Source organism: Ctenopharyngodon idella, chromosome 22, assembly GCF_019924925.1.
Source record: "Ctenopharyngodon idella isolate HZGC_01 chromosome 22, HZGC01, whole genome shotgun sequence".
NCBI classification, from domain to species: domain Eukaryota; kingdom Metazoa; phylum Chordata; class Actinopteri; order Cypriniformes; family Xenocyprididae; genus Ctenopharyngodon; species Ctenopharyngodon idella.
Genome location: NC_067241.1, coordinates 15,482,816 through 15,496,652, shown reverse-complemented (window position 1 = coordinate 15,496,652; position 13,837 = coordinate 15,482,816). Strand labels below are relative to the sequence as shown.

At 35.7% G+C, this 13,837-nt stretch overlaps 1 protein-coding gene across 1 annotated transcript in view; it reads left to right on the top strand.

Annotated features, from left to right (window-relative positions):
- The first annotated feature begins 431 nt into the window (after positions 1 to 431).
- The window catches only part of LOC127505084 (beta-catenin-like protein 1), a 46,696-nt gene continuing 33,290 nt past the window's right edge, over positions 432 to 13,837 (top strand). Inside the window, exons 1-8 of the mRNA XM_051880371.1 lie at positions 432 to 616; positions 2,261 to 2,449; positions 3,069 to 3,175; positions 3,292 to 3,436; positions 4,511 to 4,603; positions 5,508 to 5,601; positions 7,750 to 7,841; positions 10,689 to 10,761. Coding sequence (XP_051736331.1) covers positions 587 to 616; positions 2,261 to 2,449; positions 3,069 to 3,175; positions 3,292 to 3,436; positions 4,511 to 4,603; positions 5,508 to 5,601; positions 7,750 to 7,841; positions 10,689 to 10,761 — 823 coding nt within the window. The 5' untranslated portion in view covers positions 432 to 586. The remainder of the gene's footprint in view (positions 617 to 2,260; positions 2,450 to 3,068; positions 3,176 to 3,291; positions 3,437 to 4,510; positions 4,604 to 5,507; positions 5,602 to 7,749; positions 7,842 to 10,688; positions 10,762 to 13,837) is intronic.

The following is a 13,837-nucleotide window of genomic DNA, read 5'->3' as shown; positions in this document are numbered from 1 at the left end:
GTGTGAATAAAGGAAAATGTTGCTGTAATCTCTGAATGTGTGAATTATTAAAGCTGTCTACTTGCTTGCTTATCTTGTAGAGAAACAGATAAAACCCTGAAGCAAAGTTTGCATAAGCCGAACAGCACAGAATGACTGTTATAGATTTGTGCAAGAGTGATTTGAGGTGTTTCTGCTAACAATAAATGCAGCATTGCAAGAGAGGTTTAATATCCAATGTTTAATATCCTGCTTATCCAAACTCGACATTAAATCAAAATTAGCTTTGTTTACCTTCTGAATACATGTTTCTGGTCTCATTGTGAACCATTCATTAGTTATTTCTTTGTGGCATCATGCAATACTTTTTATAATCAAACACATCCTGACAGATAACATCTGTGTGTGTTGTCTATGTAGTGTGTAGTGTTCTGTGTAGTTTGTCCTCCTCGGCTGCTGGTGTCGCTGCTGAGTTTCCTCGCTCTGCATCTCGCGCCGGTCAATCGCTCGAAGAACAGAAATCAAGTTTTGTTCACAAGCGTGTTGTGTTTACACGCTTTTATACAAAATTATACATTTTTAAGGGTCATAACACACAGAAATCATCATGGATGTAGGAGAGCTGCTGAATTATCAGGTACTGACGCGTTTAATGTCTGGCCGTGATCTTTATTCGGATGAGTTTGACACTGTTTGAACTGTTCTGCTGCTAGTGTCAATATTATCCTAACTACAAGCTTTAATGCAGAAATAAACTGTTTTTAAACTATTGCAAATCTTTTAAGCGTGTTTAAGATTGTTTAAGAAGGTAAAAGCTTTAATTAACATTTTAGCCAACTAGCACATACGCATGCGGGTTATTGAGTGTTTGTTGTTAATATAAATGTTTATAAGTGCATTAGTTTATCTTTGAATTGCTGTCAGATTCAGATTTAGTCGTTCCTCTCTGACATAAAAGTACTGTTGTGGTATAGTTAATATTAGCTGGGTCTTTGATTTACCATGGTACTGAATAATTACCATACCCATGTATCTTGAAATAATAACATGCTACCATTTCTAAAAACTATCGTAGCACTATGTCGTTTTTTATTTTGTAAATTTGCAAATTAATAACATTTTCAGCATTAAAATTGGATTAAAAATTAGGTGTCTAAGGCAAGACACCCCAGGTGACTAGGGTAATTAAATATGCAAAATTTTGCATACATTTTTAGAATATAAATATGAACATTGGATAAAACCAGGATCAAAATTCTTGTTTGATTTTGTTGACATATTAGAGTTAAATGTTTTTACTGAGGGGATTTTGGATATCTCTTTTTATCACTCCATAAACCAGAAAATACTGTCAACAACCAGAAAAAGTACATTTTCACCATGTTTTTAGGAATAAAATGTTGTATAAAACCAGGTGAATTATATATGAACAAACCCCACAGTGAAAACCTTTAGAATATAGATAGGAATAAAACTGTAAATTTTGGTGTATGTAAGTGATGCTGAAGTGGAGAAAAAAACTTTTAACCCTTTAAATATATGTATTGTAATTGAAATCTACAGATGCAAATAGATAAAGTGCAATAAAATAAACATTTAAAAGTGTATTGAAAGGTCAAACAGCCCAAAATCTCAAAGTTGATCTGTGCATGAAAAAAAAAAACAATGTTTTGCCTGTCTTGTCTTAACAAAAGAAAAACACATTTTGCATGGCAGAATTTAATTATTAATAACAAAGCTTAACAAGTACGACAGTATATTTTTGTTCTGACTTGTACCAAAATCTAGTTATAGTGACAAAATCACCTTTGTAAGGAAAGTGTGGGGAAAGTTGTTTATGATCTAACTATTCTAGATTTGCATTGAGTTGTGAGTGTTTGCATTTGTTGTGAACTTTGTATATAGAAATGTGTGTGATCACTAGCTATATTTCCATCCAAAGTTGCAAATCTAACTTATGTGCAAAATTGGAATATTGCATAAAACATATGAGAATAAATGTAAGTAATAAGTGTTCAAGAGAACAAAATCCTCACTTCCTGGGAAATTGGCTCAAATCATCTCTAATAAAAATTACAGTTGTGCACGTCTTCTTATCAGATAGAAAAAAGTTTGTATGCACATTTTTAGAATTTATGCACATCTTGGTGTTTCCATCCAGTGTTTTTTATGCAGTATCCCACAGTTCACATAAAAATTGGTGGATGGAAACAGCTACTGTTGCATAGATCTTGATCTGGATCCATCTCAGCTTCACTGTCTCGTCAAATCTTCTTTTCAGCCTGACCGCGGAGCAAAGAGACCCCGAGAGGAAGACAGCCGTGAGGAGTCCAGAAGCAAACAGAAGACAGTGGGCCGAGACGCCGGACGGGTTCTGATGAGGTCGGAGCCGGACAGTGAGGAGCCTGGAGGAGGAGATGGGGAGAAGATCCTGGAGAGACTGATGGATCAGGATGGAGAAGATCCAGAGGTGAGAACATATGGGTTTATTTTACATGCAAGAAGGAGGTTAAATGGTTTTTCGAGTCATGTCGGAAAGACCGTTTTTACAAGTTGAATACACACGAATGATATCACAAAGTCGTAATTACGAATGGGGAAACTCAGAGCTTACTCTAAGACTTCCCAACTCATAAATATGAACTTCCCAGGAGGATTTGAATCCACCAGAAGCCCTCTGATTGGTTTATTATAAACACAATAATGGCCACAATAATATGTTTAGTGAATAACGTGTTCAAGGTAGAATGTTTTGTGGCAGTATAGATTTAATATGTAATAAATAGTTTGATAATATATTTGGTAACACTTTAGTTTAGTGTCCAATTCTCACTATTAACTAGTTGCTTATTAGGATGGATATTACTAGAATATTGGCTGTTTATTAATACTTATAAAGCGCATATTAATGCCTTATTCTGCATGACCATATTCTACATCCCTTAATCCTAAACTTAACAACTACCTTACTAACTATTAATAAGCAGTAATTAGGAGTTTATTGAGGCAAAAGTCATAGTTAATAAGCAGAGGCACACTGGTCCCTGTAGATGAGAATCATGACCTTTGACCTTCTGTGTGTTAACAAGGGGGAGCCTGTGGATGAGAGCACAGTGAAGAAAATGATTCTGACCTTTGAGAAGAGATCCTACAAAAATCAGGAGCTGAGGATCAAGTTTCCCGACAACCCAGAGAAGTGAGTTAAAATCCGTTTTCTAAATCTCACCGTTCACTTTTTAATGTAAAATAAGATGCAAACAGCTCCCACAAGGGCTCACAGAGAGACTTGACATCACTTCCTGTTGTTGGCAGATTCATGGAGGCGGAGCTTGATCTGAATGACATCATCCAGGAGATGCACGTCATCGCCACTATTCCAGAGCTGTATCACCTGCTGGTGGAGCTGAACGCGGTTCACTCTCTGCTTGGCCTCCTCAGCCACGACAACACTGATATCCTGAATATCACATGACTTTAGAGTAAACCACCAGAGGTCATATATAATAGTTATGCACAGCCTTGTAGATTATAATAATCTAATAATTATAACTAATATAATAATTGTTATGTTATCTTCAGTTATCGTTCTAGGTGTGTACGCGCCTTTAATAGTAGGTTTAATAATAAGTTTGTTAAATTTGTTATTACGCACTATTAGGCATGGCCAATATTAGCATTTTTGTTTAACCTTTATTCATTAGATTTACATTTATTAATTTAGCAAAAATTCATATCATTTTGATTATTTTAAAATTATACTCAATCATTAAAAAATTGGGCATACAAAAAAAAGGTGTTAGCGGCCATAACACAAATTTCTGTAAACAACCATAACAAAAAGAAACAATAGTTATTAGCCGTAACACAAAATGTTTGGTGTAAGTTTTTTTTTTTCTTTTTTGAAGGAAGTCTCTTCTGCTCACCAATGCTACATTTATTTGATAAAAAATACAGTAAAAATTGTGAAATAGTATTACAATTTAAAATAGCTGTTTTCTATGTGAATATATTTTAAAATGTAATTTATTTCTGTGATCAAAGCTGAATTTTCAGCATCATTACTCCAGTCTTCAGTGTCACATGATCCTTCAGAAATCATTCTAATATGATGATTTGCAGCTCAACAAACATTTATGATTATCAGTGTTGAAAGCAGTTGTGCTGATTCATATTTTTTGTGGAAACATGTTTTCATGATTCTTTGATGAATAGAAAGTTCAAAAGAACAGCATTTTTGAAATCCTTTGTGACATTGTAAATGTTTTATTATCAGTTTAATCCATATTTGCTGAATTAAAATATTAATTTATATAAAAAAAAATAAAATAAACATCCTGACCCCAAAGTATAAATACATTGTTTATATATATATATATATATATATATATATATTATTGCACATAAAAAAAAAAGTTATTGCCAAAAAAAATCAATGTGTCAAAATTTATATATTGTGCATTCTTATTTAAAATATGCTTGTTATCTTTATCTGTTGGTCAGTATTATACATCCTTAACGTGAATCACATATCAGCATCGCAGTGGTTGATCTCCTGCAGGAACTGACAGACATCGATACACTTCACGAGAGCGAGGAGGGGGCGGAGGTGCTTATCGACGCACTGGTACGAAAATATTTATTTAATAATCAGAGAAAAACATCATCAGTGGCGTTAGAGGAGATGATTCATGACCGTTAGCGGGTCACGGTCCAGCAGCACAATGAGATTATTATGAGAAAATGACATGAATTACTACTATGTGTGAGAAGTTTCAGTCTGGTATTGGGCCTGACGTTTGCAAGAGATGGAGAGAGAGAGAGATGATGTTAACATTCGGACTGTTGCTGTGCTTGTGCAATCAGACGGTTTGTGTCAGATGGAGCAGAGGAAACAGGAAGAGCTAGTGAACAATCAGAGTTTGATTGAGCCGTGTGGGTCTGATTGCTGCCGTCAAGTATTTGTGTTGTGCATTCAAGGAAACGCTGTCACACGTCTGAATGACTGTTTATATGCCGGACAGGCTACAAAATAGGGTTTGAAACATACATGGTGTGTATATATGCACTGCCCGGCCAAAAAAAAAGTCGCTATTTGGATTTAAATAGGCAAATACTCTATGACTGGATCATTATTACGGTGATTATTATGTTTCGAGCATATGTTTGGCAACAGTTCTTCTAACCCTAACTGATGGAGTGTGAAGCTTTTCATTTCTGAAGCAACCATGTAGGAAGACACATCATGGCCATATTCCAGGATGACAATGTCAAGATTCATCAGGCTCAAATTGTGAAAGAATGGTTAGGAGGGAGCTTGAAGAATAATTTCAATTTAAAGTCCAGACCTTAAATTCATTGGGATGTGCTGGAGCAGACTTTACAGAGTGCTCGACTCTTGCATTGTCAATAAAAGATCTTGACTGAAAAATGATGCACCTCTTGATGGAAATAAATGCTGTGATGTTATTTTTTATTTTATATATCACATGTTTTTATGTTTGTTAAATGGTTTTTATTTGTTTGTTTAGTTGGAGGGTCAGGTCGTAGCTCTCATGGTTCAGAATATGGAGCGATTGGACGAGACGGTGAAGGAGGAAGCTGATGGAGTTTACAACAGTTTAGGTAAGACACACCGAACAACTAACTAACCAACACACACATGCACTAGCCTCAAGAACAGGCTTCAGTCTGATTGGCTGGAGTCAGCCAATGCACAGGGTTTTGTCAGTCCACTGGGAAACAGTCATATTTACAAATTCCCAAACTATAAGAAACAACAACTAATTTCTGGATTTGTTAGGTTAGCCTTTGAAAAGTATTCAGAGATTTTCTTGAGACACTTTGTAGCAAGTAAACTAGATATTAGGGGTGTAACGGCACACAGAAGTCACGGTTCGGTAGGTACCTTGGTTTTGGGGTCACAGTTCGGTATGATTTCGTTACAATAGGAAAAATGGTTACAATTTAGTTTTAGGGTCCAATTCTCACTATTAACTATGACTTTTGTCTCAATAAACCCCTAATTACTGCTTATTAATAGTTAGTAGTTGTTAAGTTTAGGGTTAAGGGATGTAGAATATGGTCATGCAGAATAAAGCATTAATATCTGCTTTATAAGTACTAATAAACAGCCAATATACTAGTAATATGCAAGCTAACAAGCAACTAGTTAATAGTGAGAATTGGACCCTAAACTAAAGTATTACCGGACAAAGGAACAAATCCAGTCCTATACTTAATTTTCTGCGTTTCGCTCCATTTCGCACCTTTAAAAGAATTCTCGTTTGTCCATGAGCGCAGAAAGCTGCATTCAAGGCGTGCGCACTACCTAGTGGACTTTGTTTTCAAGCGCTCAAGTCATTCGCACATGCTCTGTTCTTCTTCTGCTCTTTTTCCTGTTGTAGCGGTTAGCAAACAACATTCTATCACCATGTGCGCCCCCTTCTGGATTGGAGTGTGAATTGCCTGTGTCTGACTGTATGCACCGAACTGTGACGTCCGTACCATAGGGTTTGGGATGAATACATGTACCGTTACACCCATACTAGTTATGCACAAGCACAGTTATATAAATGCAAATAAACATGTATAAATATTTTATTATAAATATGTAGTATAATTATATATGTATTATAAATGCATATATAGTGTTATAAAAATATATAAGACATCTGAGTATAAAACATAAAATAAATGTCTTTTAGTGAGGGGGGAAAATGCTCAAGTGCTCTTTTAAAGCAGTTTTGCGTGTTGGAAACACTGTGGCTGGCTTGCGTTTGCAAGTTTGGTTCTGGAAAGACCGTGTTCAGCTGCAGAGAGTGATAAACGGTCTGACTGAACGGATTTAAACGGCACATTTCCTCCATGTCTTTCTCTTTCCCTGTCTTCCTCTCCCGTTCCAGTTCTTGTGTAATCTCTTTCCCTCCCTCATGAGATTTTGCACCCTTTCTCTCTCTCTCTCTCTCTCTCTCTCTCTCTATCTTCCTCCCACTCATCCGCTGTGAGATTTTTCTCCCATCATGCCTCTGATTGAGTTATCAGGTGTCTTCAGAGTCTTTTATAATACAGATGAGTCTCAAACTCCCTTGTGATGTGTCATATAGAGCTGTTCGCTCTGCTCGCGCTTTCCGTCTTTTTGTGTGTGTCCCGGGCTCGACAATGAGGATTTTTTTTTTTTTTTCAGCAGGTCGGGCGGTCGTTCAGATTTTTACTCATGCTGGTGACATTTTCACAGGCCCTGAGGCAAAAGGAATATATATATATTTTTTGTTTTTATAGCAGCCTATTTTTAAATGAAGAGTCGGATGCAAAGAATATTTTTGTTAAAGCAACAGTTCACCCAAAAATGAAGCATCTTCTTCTCTTTTCCATACAACAGCAGTTTATGGTGACCAAGATCCAAAAAGGACAACAAAAATACCATAAAAGTAGTCCATGTGAATTGTGTGCTTTATTCCAAGTCTTTGTGTGAGAAACTCTCCAAAAAACTTCATTTTTTTTTTTAATATACTTTAGTCAAAGAAAAACCATATGGAGTAGTGCTGTCAAACGATTAATCGCATCCCAAATAAAAGTTTGTCTTTACATAATATATGTGTGGATGTGTTCCGATCTCACTGCAGTTACTCCATCAGTTATCATGGCAACTAGGTGAAGCAGACTTTGCAAAATCTAGGTCATGATACAACACATCATTCACAAAAGTCTGTGTGTGTGTGTGACAAGCTTGGACTTACAGTAACACCAGATCTCTCTGTCTGTTTGTGGCAGCTGTGATTGAGAACATGGCCGAGTTTCGTCCCGGTCTGTGTACTGAAGCGGCCCAGCAGGGTTTGATGCAGTGGCTGTTGAAGAGGATCAAGGTAAGACACCCATCCGTCACATGTAACATCACTCCTAATGGAACCTCATTCACTGATGGGTCCTAATGTCTTTGTGAATGTAGTTTGATGACTTAAAACAAATATACTGTTATTGAGCAGACGTGGCTTGAGTTTTTCCAACATCTCTAACATGAGACCAAATTTTCCTAGAGCTCTTCATTCATTCATTCATTCATTCATTCATATAATCATTCATTCATTCATTCAATCATTCATACATTCATATAATCATTCATTCATATAATCATTCATTCATTCAATCAATCATTCAAATAATCATTCATTCATTCATTCAATCATTCATATAATCATTCATACATTCATTCATATAATCATTCATTCATTCATACATTCATATAATCATTCATTCATATAATCATTCATTAATTGATATATTCATTCACTCATTCATATATTCATTCATTCATTCACTCACACATTCATACATTCATACATTCATATAATCATTCATTCATTCACATAATCATGCATGCATTCATGCATTCATTTATTAATTTATTAATTCATATAATCATTCATTCATACATTCATATAATCATTCATTCATTTATTCATATAATCATTCATTCACATAATCATGCATTCATTCATTCATTCATTCATATAATCATTCATTAATTGATATATTCATTCATGCATTCATTTATTAATTAATTTATTCATATAATCATTCATTCATACGTTCATATAATCGTTCATTCATTCATTCATTCATATAATCATTCATTCACACATTAATTCATTAATGCATTTATATACTGTCTTTATGCAAACATGGCTTGAATTTTTCCAAAATCTCTACAATGAGGCTTAATTTTCCTACATCTGGTTTGTTTATTTATGCATTTAATTTTTTTGCATTTATATACTGTTATTGTGCAAACATGACTTGAATTTTTTCAAAATCTTTAAAATGAGACCACATTTTTCTAGAACTTTCAAACTTCATCTGGTTTATTTATGCTTTTGTGTATGCATTTAGGCATTATTTATTTATTTATTTATTTAAGCTGGGATTTATTTATTTAGTCATTCGTTTAAAGGGTTAGTTCACCCAAAAATGAAAATTATGTCATTAATTACTCACCCTCATGTCGTTCCAAACCCGTAAGACTTTCGTTCATTTTCAGAACACAAATTAAGATATTTTTGATAAAATCCGATGGCACAGTGAGGCCACTATTGCCAGCAAGATAATTAACGCTTTCAGTGCCCAGAAAGCTACAAAAGACATATTTAAAACAGTTCATGTGACTACAGTGGTTCAATCTTAATATTATAAAGCGATGAGAATACTTTTTGTGCGCCAAAAAAAAAAAAAGAAAAGACGACTTTATTCAATAATATCTAGTGATGGGCGATTTCAAAACACTGCTTCATGAAGCTTCGAAGCTTTACAAATCTTTTGTTTCAAATCAGTGGTTCAGAGCACGTATCAAACTGCCAAAGTCATGCCCCAAAGTGGTGAACCATTGACATTTTGAAACACTTATGACGTAACACAGCCTTGTTTACTGAAGTCACGGGACTTTGGCAGTTTGATACACGCTCTAAACCACTGATTCGAAACAAAAGATTTGTAAAGTTTTGAAGCTTCATGAAGCAGTGTTTTGAAATCGTCCATCACTAGATATTCTGGAATAAAGTCGCTATTTTGTTTTTTTTGGCGCACAAAATGTATTCTCGTCACTTCATAACATTAAGGTTGAACCACTGTAGTCACATGAACTGTTTTAAATATGTCTTTAGTAGATTTCTGGGCATTGAAAGTGTAAATTATCTTGCTGTCAATGGAGGCCTCACTGAGCCATCGGATTTTATCAAAAATATCTTAATTTGTGTTCTGAAGATGAATGAAGGTCTTACGGGTGTGGAACGACATGACGGTGGGTAATAAATGACAGAATTTTCATTTTTGGGTGAACTAACCCTTTAAGCATTTTTGCGTTTATTTTTGCAGTTATTTAATCATGTTTATGCATTTATTTAATCCTTTAATCCTCATTATTTGCATGTACTAATTCCTGGGTCATTTTGGGGTCTGCATTTGACTTCCATTGAAAACTCTACCTAGATCTTTTCAGGTGCTTCGAAACACCCTAGAAACCACCCGCAACATCCTAGCAATGCCTTGGCAACCTTTCCTTTTTTATTATTCTATAAACTCAGATGGTTCCCTCTGTGGATGTTGTAAGTGTGTAATTTCTGTGCACAAAACAGAATTGCAAAAATAATGACCCCATTTGTTGAGTCATGTTGGACTACTCAAACAAACACAGCAGTATTTCAGTATTTTAAAAGCACATTAGTGTTTGAAAAGCACTTTGGACATTACTTAGCGTTGACTCTGCACATTAAACCTGGATAGACATCAAAAAAATTACACACTTCACCTTAAAGTTAAAAGTCAAGCAAGAATATATATATATATATTTTTAAATAACTTCAGTCTTCTTTCATTGCAGTGAACAGACAGCGTCAGCTGGTTTGAAGTTGGCTGTACATTATGACGGGTTTAATTCGATCATTTATAATTTTTGAGCTGGATTTGAGATTTTCATAGAGCTGTAGGCCTGCTGCCACAATTCAGTGTTTTTTATCCACGTGAGGTGAAATCCGCCTCAGATTTACCGCTGGCTGCTGGAATAAGAGCGTCATGCTGTTCGAGTCTTAATGCTCCCTGAAGACTTCCATGAATCCAGCGCACCAGCAATTACACTGACAATAGAGAAGACGGCGCACAGATCGAACGGGACGCTGCTGCCAAAGCCATTGAAAGTGTGTGTTTGTTGTGTTCCCAAACAGGCCAAGATGCCTTTTGATGCCAATAAGCTGTACTGCAGCGAAATACTGGCCATCCTGCTACAAAACAATGACAGTAAGTAAAAATAAGAGACGGATAGCTTTGTTTGGGGATGTGCATGGGTTTATTAACAACTCCAGTGAATTAAATCCGTTCTAGTGAATAATTACAGACTCAGTGTTGAAAATATGGAGTAACAAACTGTTAAAGGCCTTTTCACAGCAATACCAGCGTTCACTGAATATTTTCAGCTTGAAAATCAGTGCATTTTTTGCTTCATTCTTGATGTGAACAGGCCTTTAGCTTGACATTTTCAGTTGATATTTAAAGGGATATATATATTTTATACGCATCACTCTGTTATAAATGATGATGGCATCATTTATAAATGCAACAAGGAAAGTCGTGACTCTTTCAAAGAAGTTTATGGCCATATATCTAGAGAGCAGAGTGGCTGATAAATTGCTGATTTTACTCTAAATACAGGTGCTGGTCATATAATTAGAATATCATCAAAAAGTTGATTTATTTTACTAATTCCATTCAAAAAGTGAAACTTGTATATTATATTCATTCATTACACACAGACTGAAATATTTCAAATGTTTATTTCTTTTAATTTTGATGATTATAACTGATAACCAAGGAAAATCCCAAATTCAGTATCTCAGAAAATTAGAATATTGTGAAAAGGTTCAATATTGAAGACACCTGGTGCCACACTCTAATCAGCTAATTAACTCAAAACACCTGCAAAGGCCTTTAAATGGTCTCTCAGTCTAGTTCTGTAGGCTACACAATCATGGGGAAGACTGCTGACTTGACAGTTGTCCAGAAGACGACCATTGACACCTTGCACAAGGAGGGCAAGACACAAAATGTCATTGCAAAAGAAGCTGGCTGTTCACAGAGCTCTGTGTCCAAGCACATTAATAGAGAGGCGAAGGGAAGGAAAAGATGTGGTAGAAAAAAGTGTACAAGCAATAGGGATAACCGTACCCTGGAGAGGATTGTGAAACAAAACCCATTCAAAAATGTGGGGGAGATTCACAAAGAGTGGACTGCAGCTGGAGTCAGTGCTTCAAGAACCACTACGCACAGACGTATGCAAGACATGGGTTTCAGCTGTCGCATTCCTTGTGTCAAGCCACTCTTGAACAACAGACAGCGTCAGAAGCGTCTCGCCTGGGCTAAAGACAAAAAGGACTGGACTGCTGCTGAGTGGTCCAAAGTTATGTTCTCTGATGAAAGTAAATTTTGCATTTCCTTTGGAAATCATGGTCCCAGAGTCTGGAGGAAGAGAGGAGAGGCACCCAATCCACGTTGCTTGAAGTCCAGTGTAAAGTTTTCACAGTCAGTGATGGTTTGGGGTGCCATGTCATCTGCTGGTGTTGGTCCACTGTGTTTTCTGAGGTCCAAGGTCAACGCAGCCGTATACCAGGAAGTTTTAGAGCACTTCCTGCTTCCTGCTGCTGACCAACTTTATGGAGATGCAGATTTCATTTTCCAACAGGACTTGGCACCTGCACACAGTGCCAAAGCTACCAGTACCTGGTTTAAGGACCATAGTATCCCTGTTCTTAATTGGCCAGCAAACTCTCCTGACCTTAACCCCATAGAAAATCTATGGGGTATTGTGAAGAGGAAGATGCGATATGCCAGACCCAACAATGCAGAAGAGCTGAAGGCCACTATCAGAGCAACCTGGGCTCTTGAGTCTGTGGCACCTGAGCAGTGCCACAGACTGATCGACTCCATGCCACGCCGCATTGCTGCAGTAATTCAGGCAAAAGGAGCCCCAACTAAGTATTGAGTGCTGTACATGCTCATACTTTTCATGTTCATACTTTTCAGTTGGCCAAGATTTCTAAAAATCCTTTCTTTGTATTGGTCTTAAGTAATATTCTAATTTTCTGAGATACTGAATTTGGGATTTTCCTTAGTTGTCAGTTATAATCATCAAAATTAAAAGAAATAAACATTTGAAATATATCAGTCTCTGTGTAATGAATGAATATAATATACAAGTTTCACTTTTTGAATGGAATTAGTGAAATAAATCAACTTTTTGATGATATTCTAATTATATGACCAGCACCTGTATATGCAGAAATGTAATGCATTTTACACTTTTATCACAGAATCCAGTCATAAATATTGAATTTTCTGTTTAACGTGGAATGTCACAAAATTCTTGGATGAAGAAATCAAAGGTCTTCATTACAACTCTCCAAAATAAAAGTTTAGTTTAACTTGAAGAAATTATGATGATAAAATTTATTATAGTAGAATGTACTTCTCAAAGTAATAAAAATAAAAAAAAATTTGGCCATGTTTTAATTTAAACGAAAAACCTGTTTGTTTGTCAAAAAATTAAAAGTAATTGTTTAATTTTCATTTGACTACATTTTAAAAGATTAATTCAATTCTTAAAGGGATAGTTCACCCAAAAATGAAAACTATCCCATGATTTACTCACCCTCAAGCCATCCTAGGTGTATATGACTGTCTTCTTTCAGTCAAACACAATCTTATAAAAATCATTATATCAAAGTTATATTAAAAATGTCCTGTCTTTTCCAAGCTGTATAATGGTAGTGAATGGGCGGTGAGATTTTGAAGCCCAAAAAAGCGCATCCATCCATCATAAAAATAATCCATACGGCTCCAGGGGGTTAATAAAGGCCTCTGTTTTGTTTTGTGCTATCCTCTGTGCTTCCGCTTTCGTCATTACGTCATGCGTCTGTTCCGCCAGAATTCGACTCATGTACGGCCGTTACCAGAAGCCAGTGATTATAGTTCATTAAGTTATAAATATGGATATTTTTCTTACAAAAACCCATCGCTTCTTTTCAGAAGGCCTTTATTAACCCTCTAGAGTCATATGGATTACTTTTATGATGGATTGATGTGCTTTTTTGGGCTTCAAAATCTCACCCCCCATTCACTCCCATTATAAAGCTTGGAAGAGCCAGGATATTTTTTAATATAACTCAGATTGTGTTCGTCTGAAAGAATATAGTCATATAACTTGAGTGTGAGTAAATCATGGGATAATTTTCATTTTTGGGTGAACTATCCCTTTAAAGATTTTATACATTAATTTGATTACCATTGTTTTTGATAATACATTTGTATTATATCATTAAAA